This window comes from Crocodylus porosus, unplaced genomic scaffold (assembly GCF_001723895.1).
Source record: "Crocodylus porosus isolate Cpor-Errol unplaced genomic scaffold, CroPor_comp1, whole genome shotgun sequence".
Classification (NCBI taxonomy): Eukaryota; Metazoa; Chordata; order Crocodylia; family Crocodylidae; genus Crocodylus; species Crocodylus porosus.
The window spans coordinates 19561089-19570433 of NW_017728917.1; the positions used below are offsets into that span (position 1 = coordinate 19561089).

The 9345-nt window shown below is 52.4% G+C and overlaps 1 protein-coding gene across 1 annotated transcript; it reads left to right on the forward strand.

The window, feature by feature from the left end:
* Positions 1-114: 114 nt before the first annotated feature.
* On the forward strand, positions 115-934 carry LOC109311288 (histone H1x). The gene has a single exon (XM_019536854.1). It carries the CDS (start codon positions 193-195, stop codon positions 856-858), a length of 666 nt encoding a protein of 221 aa, XP_019392399.1. The 5' UTR covers positions 115-192; the 3' UTR covers positions 859-934.
* Positions 935-9345: the final 8411 nt, after the last annotated feature.

Here is a 9345-nt window from a genome sequence, read left to right on the forward strand (position 1 = left end):
GCGCGCCAGGGCCCCGCGAAGGGGCTCCAGAAAGCACAAGTTGGAGCTGGCCGCGGACCAGCCTGTTGTTGTTCCCAATTCGGTCCGCCCCGCGCCTATATAAAGCGCTGCTCGAGCACCGCCCCGCCAGTCGCGTCCGAGCGCCGGAGACGAGCGGAGCGGAGTTTCCTCGGAGCAGTCGCCGCTGCCAGGATGTCGGTGGAGCTGGAAGAGGCCGATCTGCCCCTGACTGAAGCCGAGGAGGTGCCGCTCGCCCCGGAGAAGAAAGCGGCGGCCAAGAAAGCCAAGGGCGGCGGCTCCTCGTTGTCGCCGTCCAAGAGGAGGAAGAACAACAAGAAGAAGAACCAGCCGGGCAAGTACAGCCAGCTGGTGGTGGAGGCCATCCGTAAGCTGGGCGAGCGCAACGGCTCGTCGCTGGCTAAGATCTACAACGAGGCCAAGAAGGTGGCTTGGTTCGACCAGCAGAACGGGCGCACCTACCTGAAATACTCCATCAAGGCGCTGGTGCAGAACGACACGCTGCTGCAGGTCAAGGGCACCGGCGCCAACGGCTCCTTCAAGCTCAATCGCAAGAAGCTGGAGGGCGGCGGCGGCGAGGGGGGCGCGGGCGGCGGCGCCCACAAATCGCACAAGAAGGCCGTGGCGGCGCCTGCCACGCGGCGCGTGGACAAGAAGCCGGCGGTGAAGACCAAGAAGCCCGAGAAGAAATCGCACAAGAAGGGGGCGGGCGCGGCTGCCACCGCCAGGAAGGAGAAAGGCAAAGCCAAGAAAGCGGCCAAAAAAGGTGCCGCCTCCGCCGGCGGCAAGAAGGTGAAGAAGTCGGCCAAGCCGAAGGCACTGAAGAGCAGGAAGGCATGAGAGCGGGGCGGCGAGGACACTGCCCCCGTGATCGTCCTCCCCCGCCCCGCCACCGAGGACTGAGCCCCCCCAGACAGACTGTTCTGAGAACGGACCCGGGTTATTCGCTTTGTCTTTTGTGTCGCCGCCCTCGCTCTGCAGCCGCCTCCGTGCGCAGGAAGACGGGAGGAGGCGCCCGCTGCTCCCCTTCTCCCGCCCGGGGTGGGTGGGGGGCTCCGTGCGCGCAGGGCGACCCCCGATCGCGTCCTTGTAGTCGCTGATTTTTTAAACGCCTCCAACGCTTGTGTCCCCCGCGCCCGCCCCTGTTCCGCACGCCCCCGGCAGGGGCCGCGCCACGTGGCCCCGCTCCCGCGCTGCGGTGCCGGTTGCTTCGCTGCTTTGCGAATTTTCGAACATCTCCGGCGCCCCCTATTGGCTCTGGCCCCTGGCGGCGCCATGGAAACGGGCTGCCCGGCGCCTATTGGCTACAGGCGGCGTCTTTTCCCTTGCGGTGAGGCAGCTGCAGCTGCCCCGAGCGGGAGCCGTGGGGGGGAGCGGGCGCTGCGGCCCCTCGTGCGGCGAGCCTTTTTTTTTTTTTTTTTTTTTTTGGTTCAATAAATTGTAAAAAAACAAAACCCTCGGATCTGATGATTCCTCCGTGTGCGGGGGGAGGGTTTGGCTGCCCCGCCCCCTTCTGGGGCCCGATCCGCCAAGCACCATCTGGCCCCGGCCCGCCCAAACCAGATTCATCCTGTGTGGACAAAGCCCGGCCCTCTCGGGGTCGACAGGCACAGCTCCCGGCCCCGCAGGGCTTTTCCCGCTCGAAGCTTAGGGCTGAGGATTTAGGGGCTGCAGCGATAGACCTACAAAAATTGGCCGGGGGGGTTGCGGCACCGTGGGGGGGGGGTGCAGGACAGCCTACCCTAGGGTGGCAGTGGGTAGGGGTTGGTGCAAGGGGTAGGGGTAGGGGCTGGGTGGAACAAAGGGAGCCCACTGCAGGCAGTTTCCTGGCCTCCCAAGAACTTTTGCTTCACCCTGCTCCAGAAGACTCGGTTCCCAGTGTCCATCACTTGTAGGCTGCACCCCTGCTGTCCACAGGGATAACCATCAAGCCAAGGCTCAGCACCAGGAGGGAGAAAGGAGCTCTTCCATTCTTCGACCAGTGGCAAAATTACAGCACAAGTTAAGTTGTGCTTCAGCATGTGTCCCCCACACCTGTAAGGAGCTGGGGCCTATGGTGCAGGCCAGGGAGGCTGTAGCAGGAGCCAGGCAGCAAGGACCAGCCACCCCTTCCTTTCTTTTTTAAAGATGCAACAAGTCAGGATCTTCTTGGCCACGACCAAGGCCCCATTCTCTATTTTTTTGCATCAGGGCTCAATAGCTGTTGTTCCTAATTAGGGGATTGCCCTCCAGCCCCCTGCTTTAAGCACACCAACCCAGCAGGCCTCACACTTGGTGGGATGCTCTTTTTTCCACTGGCATCCAAGGCTCTCACAGCCACCTGTGCAGAGTTCCTTGCGCTGGCATAGTGCTGCCAGCCGTCTTGGGAGGTGCTGCATCCTTCCTGCTTTGACAGCACTTAGCCATGCTGTCCCCACTTGGCACAGAAGGAGAACCCAGAAGGGTTGCATCTCAGATGATGCTCAAGCTTCCCCATCCCAGCCCCCCCTGACAGCGCAATCATTCTGGGCCCTAGGGCCGTGGCTTCAGCCTCCCCCTTGAAAACAGGTCCATGGTTTCCCAGAAAGCAGCTGGAGCCCAGGTAACAGTGTCAGCTGCCCTGCCCTGACCACACATACAAGATGGGGGAGGGCAGGTCCTCCTGGTGATGTGAGGAAAGCAAGATGAGGGCAGGGAACTGTTGCCCCCTCTGAACTCTAGAGCAGTGGGTTTCAAAGGGCTGGGAAGAGAATCATGTCCTGCCCTTACTGCTCCCAAGGTGGGCTGGGCTTGGGGAACTGAACTAGAGCAGCAATACACCAAACCCAGGGCCATCAGTGCAGGGATGACAGAGGGTTGTGGACTTTTTCCTTGAATGCCATTCTACCTGATCCATCATCATTAATGAGATGTCTGGGAGAGCAGGAGGGGAAGCTTCTTGGGGCACAGGCTGCTTGGATTTGCAGTCCTTCCCTAGCATCAGTACTCTCTGGAAATTAATGCTATAGCACAGCTGGCTCTAAGCTGCCAGAAGGGGAGCCATTGAGCTAGTTCTGCTTCACTCCTCCCACGATGAAGGTAAACAGGCCAAGCAGGCCGCATTCAGAGGCTGTTTAGGGAAACAGCCATCAAGGTTTAATGGCCTCCAGCTTTGCTTCCCATGGATCCTGGGGAGGTCTCCAATGCCCACTTGCAGCCAGGCTGGTCAGGAGCAACTACGGTTGTTTGGAGAGATCGTCATTATAAACACTGCATTATCTTAGTCCAAATTAGACTTTCCTAGGCCTGTAGGAGCCAGAAGGAACAGTGGAGAGATCAGGCCCTTAGCATCCGCTGCTGTGAAATACAAGGTACTGAACTAGCTGGACCCCTGGTCTGCCTGCATGTGGCACTTATGTTCAAGAATATGATCCAAAAACCATCATCCCATTGGCAGAGACTGATCAAACCCATTCTGTTCTCCTGCTATGGAGCCTCAATAAAGATGACATGCAAAAAAGGTAGAAGAGGCCTGTAGGAAGCGAAAGATCACACTAGAAGTGGTGCATGCCACTAGGCTGTTTGAGTCCTGAGTTTCCAATATAACCTGGAGTGCAAAGGCTACATTATAAGGATTTTCAGCTGGGCCATTAGCAGCTCTGCAGTCGGATGGGGGTGGAAATGGGGCAGCTGCACCAATTAAAAAGAGAAGCCATCTCCCCCCAGCTCAGCACACCTGTTAGGCCTTGCATAATGCAAAAGCCTTTCAAGTGATCTTAGTAGCAACCCCTGCAAAAAAAAGGCAGCATATTACTAGCAAGACTAAGCAGCTTTGAGATTTGGAGCTGGCATCTCATCTGCAGACCACTGCTTCAAAATCTAGTGATCAATCGCAGCTGGAACTAGGCACCTGATGAGAGGCTAGGGACTCCTCAAAAAACAAAAAAACAAAACCAAAAAACGAAACACAGTAACTGAAGCAACCTAGTACTTAATCCATGTGCTGGGACCAATTTCTACAGCCCAGCCAGCCAGCTGTGCAGCCCTGTACAAATACATCTCTCTCAACTAGATAAGCAGCAGGAAAGCAGCTAGCCACAACAGGACAGTGTTTCTCCCACACGCACTTGTCAAGCACTGGAGGGGGAGGAGACTATCATAAGGCAGGGCCCCATTCTGGTTACATAAAAGATTTCCAATGGTATCAGTGGGCTTTGGAGCAGGCCCCTGTGCTTGGGAACAGCCAGACTTCTCTTGCTGGCAACCTGAAGTGACTCTTACAAGGGAGGGTAGGACTGGGATGACTTGGTCTTAGCTGCATACAGAAGCCAGAGCTGCAGATCATGGCTGTCTGTAGGATACCCAACACAGAGAGAAGTCAAGATGGCCTGTCCCGAGTTTTAGCAGTGTAGGAGATAGAGAAAGGAAGCACAGGAATAGATGAGGTCAGACTTTCATCCTCACATACAATAGCATACCTACTGCATGAGCCAGCAGGAGTGCAGGGATCCTGATGAGAAGAGAACCCTTATTGCAAGGACAGCTGCTACAGCAGAAGAGGGGTGAGGCTAAGGCTGTTTTGACTCAGAGCTAGCTGCTGAATGCATGCGACAGACCCTCTTAGTTACTTCAACAGCAGAACGCAAGAACTCCATTTCCAGCTCCCAGACAGAGTGCAGGCTTGCGTCCCTCCTCCAGCCCTGCAAACATGTACAAGAAAAGTAGTGGATTCCTTGAAGCTCCTGTAGCACCTTCCTCTTCCCACAGAGCTCACACTAGCCAAGGCCCTTTATCCTTGGGTGGTTTCCAAGTTCATCATATAACAATGAACATATTTGAAGGATTAAAAAAGGACCTCCCCCCACCAGCCTTCAAATCGCATCAGGTTAGAAGTGGTAGGGGTGGCTTCAACCGCTGGGCCTGCAGCATCCCAATAGTGTGCGTTTCTCTTTGTTAAAAGCATTTCTCCCTTCTTGTTGCGAGACGGCTCCCTGCACACGCAAGGGACCAGCTTGCACACCGCACCGTGAGATACACCGAGACAATGGCTTCTCTCTTTTAGCCACAGGTCTTGAGAAGTAACTCAAAGGATGCAGATAGGTAGGTTGCTTTAACAATTTTATAGGCAAGCTGGTCACAGCTGAAGGGAGCTAGTCCCCTTGCTGCCCAAGCTTGCAGTACCAACTAGAAGGGGAAGCAGGTAGGCAAGGCCAGGCTAGCTCCCCACCCCCAGAAGGAGGAGTACTCAGTGCATGGCTAAAGGAAGTTTGCCCAAATAAGTGCAGGAGAGTCGAGGTGTGGATTCCTTTCTCTTGGCAGGTTCTCTCTCCATTTAGCAAAGAGAGGGACCATTTTGTCAAAAGCTTGTTGCCGACATTGAACATGCATTATGAACACACTGGAGCACTTGGAATCTACACACTTGACAAAAGCCAACTGCAACCCACTCAGCCCATTTTTTGTTGGGCAAGTTGAAAAATGCAGGAAGTACAACTGATCTGCACACATCCAAAGTCATTAGCCGGGCCTAGAACAAGCAGCATCTTGGAGCTGCCGTTCCAGCTTCTCAGCCCAGTTAAGGTTTGCTGGGTTGACAGGGCTGTAGCCCGAGGACAGGACTCTGAGAGGCTGAACAGTGACAAGAAAGCAAGCTTTTTATACCTGATCCTCAGCTATCTACAGAAAAGCTTTACAGCTGGGAGGCTGGCCTCCACAGCCCACTCCATCCTTAAAAGAGTTTTAGAGGGCACCAGCCACAGGTGACCACTTGCGTTAAGAAAAGGAGAGAGAACAGCCTTTGGAAATCAGACCAGCTGCACAAACCAAGGTTGGCTGTAACCTTTGCTCACCTACAGGCCTGCAAGTTAGCTATTGGTAGCAAGAGCCTTTTTTAAATTTAATCCCCAGGACTAAGGTAGTCTAGACACCATTGCTCCAGCCATTGTCCTCTGCTCAAGACAGACGTGGGATGGGGGGGAAGGGGTTTAGCTTGACACCAAGATGAACTTGTTTAGATTCTTTTGCTTTGTGCACCACACGCACTGCATAGCCACAATCCAACTGTGCTTGTGAAGACGTTCAGATGTACAATTTACAGCCTGCTCATAAGAAGAAGCCATTTTGTTACTGGCAAAAAGTGAGCACCTAGCACATGTAAGAAGTCCTTGGCTAACCTATCTGGAATTCTTTTACAGCTCATTTCAGAGTTCAGCCCCATTAAGCTGGTACCCTGCCACCACAATAAACTTCTCTACATTGAGTGAAAACAGAAGGTCAGAGTTTCTTTGTATCAAAACTACCACCCACCTAAGCAGCAGGGACTTCATTCTCAGCTGCAGCATGCCACTAGCAAAACTCCACCCTACCAGACAGGGCTTCAGACCCAAGACGAGGGACTCTGCTGAAAAGACAACTAGGAAGATGGATCAGTTTACCGGACACCCATTTGGACTTTGGTCAGAGCCCTGTGACACTAGGTCTGGGGCTAGTTTTTCGCATCCTGTGCTTCCCAGGGTCACAATCTGTTCCTTTAGATTCATCATGCTTGCTTGAGGCCTCTCCCCATCCTGGACTGCAAGCTCTTCAAGGCAGGGCTGGTCTCATTTGCTTCTCTAGAGCACCTAGCACCATAGGCCCAGGTACTGATCTGTGCAGTATAACTAACTAGCTTAATCTGTGATACCATCTCTACAGTCTCTTCTGTAGAAAGATTTATTCCCCCCGTTTCTCTGCTTTAAGGGTAGCCAAGTCCAGAATAGCAATCTTGGCTTCCCTGGTTTGCCAAATGCCTTCCTAGTCATGCTGTGAGCTCTCTGCCTTTACTCAGAGGGCAAGGCCATCTGAACCTTCAGTGGTCCTTCCTCCACAAGTGCAGCCATCAAATCAGCAAAGCAATTGAAAGCTGATCAGCTCTCTTCCCACCCTGACCTGGATTTACATCATTGGTCTACTAGTTTGGCACCTGCAGCACAGAAGCTGCACTTTTAAAGGCAGAGCCTTGCCCTTCACATTAAGCTTAGCTGAATTTCCCTTTTGCAAGCCAAACTTGCTGAAGGAAACTCAAGTTTCTTTGCATTTGCTGCACTGTAAGTATCAAGTGATCCTACAGTGCCCACAGCAAGCACAAGTCACATTTGTTGTCATTGACAGGAAGGCATTTTTGTGGGGGTGGCAGGGTCAGAGCAGCTTCCATGGGGGAGACACACTTCAGCTAACAGGCCCAGTAAAGGAAAGCTCCACCCCACCCACATGTCTTGCAGATGGCCCAAATACAAAGCTACCAGCACGAAGGAGTGCCTATTCCCAGAAATTTGACAATTCCAGATCCAAGACTGAGCAGGTGAAGCGGTGATAAGAGACAGCAAGTTTGACATGCATTCAATACTGAACCAGTTTAATCAGATATTGGCTTTGCACTGTTCTTTTTTTAGTATCACAAGTTCTGCATTTTCTAAGAAATACAAAGCAAATCTCCTTTGAATTGTACAGAATGCTGGTCCTGGAGGAAAGAGAGAGACCAAACCACAACAAAAATAAAACAAAGGAAAAAAAAGGAGGAAAAAAAGAAAGAAAGAAGAGAGAGAACACAGGACAGAGATACAGACACTTCCAATTCTCCACTCCCTAGAAACAAAAGTGTGACCACATACAGTTCCCACCCCTACCCACCCCAGGAGGATGAACATCCAGTTTACAGGAGGAACGAAACCCAAGTTGGTCCAGCATCACAGCAGCAAGACCACTGCCCAGACACGAGAGCTTTTTCCAAGGTCTGCACCGGGAAGATGGGGGACCAGAGAACCAAGCAGACAGCCAATGACGTATCAAGGTCTACTTCTTCATTATCACTACACAACGCCAACGTACCTCTTCCACATTCTACGCATGGAGTGAAAAAACCCTTCATAAAAACCAGTTAACAAGCATCCAAGTTCATCTACTCTAGGTAAATTTTAATATTAAAATCGAGTCAGAGCCAGAGCAAGTTACTTCATCCACAAGATTAACAGCTGATTTGATAGGTTGAACACATGCTACTTACAGCACAGACACAGTTGCCCATTGTACTTTTAATAAGGTTATGAAGTTCTACTGTCCAAGAGCCTAGACACACTGCTGCATGCACATAATTTCTATCAACCTGTCACATAAGCAAACTGCTCTCACCACAGCGAGCAAGGCTGCTATTTATACCAATTTCTAGAAGATCACAGCTACTATGTGTCACGGGACAGCTAGGCTGACTTTCATGCTCATACGTTACCCAAATAGCCATATAATAAACACCACATTAACTAGATTCTCATATGAAGTCCAAAGTTTTTCAGCGAGAGAAGGAAAAGGAAAAAAAAAAAAAAAAAAGAAACCCCGAACAAAAAAACGCTAATCCATTAAGGAGGATTACAGTTAACAGATGTATAATTAGCACTTTATTTTAAGTACTAGAAGTAGTGTTGAACAAAAACACTGCATGTCATGTTAAAGTGCAACTAGGATACAAATGCTAAGTCTCCATAAGAAATAAGAGGTTCTGCAACATAGACCTATTGATCCAACCAGGAAGGAACACAAACAAAACAAAACAAAAAAACTGAAACGCACAACAGAAACGGCATTCCCTGTCTGCAGGAAGCCCCTGACCTTGACATGCTCTTTAAGCACACCCCCCTGACCCCCAAACCATAGCAGACCCCACTCTCCTGGAGGAGACATAACTAAGCCCTACGACACCCAGTGAGAACGCGAGCTAGGCCACGCAGCTACAGTAAGGTGACTTTGCGAGGAGGTAAATCAGAACAACACAGCAACAAAAAAGGAACAGAGGAGAGAAAGAATCGGGGCTCTTCTACAGGTGGTGATGCCGCCTCCCCCCCTCCCCCCAATCCCTCCCTCATGGGAGGCAAGACACCATCCGAAAGATGTTTCTTGGCCGGAGAGAAACATCAGGCCTTCCTGCCCGGCCTGACCTCAGCAAGTCTCTGTGGTCACATTCATGGGGATGTGCAGCAACAGCAGGTACGATCACTGCCCTCGGGGACCCGCCAGCTCTGGGACGCAGCCAGGCCAGCAGAGAAGGGGCTGGTCACTTGTGCAAAAGACACAAGGGAGCAGGAGAGGCCGCTCTGCCCCCTACACCCAGGGGCACAAGCAGAAGGCCTCCCTGGGGCAGGGCAGAGGCAGGTCTCCAGGTGCATCACCGGGCAGGGATGGAAGAGACAAGGCGGGGGGGGAGGGACGGAGCCCTGCCACAGTCCGGAGCCTCCACTGTGCAAAACGGGTTCCCCTTTCCCAGTTCGTGGCAGAAGAAGAAATCAGCCCGAGAACGAGGGCGGTGGGAGGGAGGAGGAAGCGCTGGGGCCGACCTCCCCG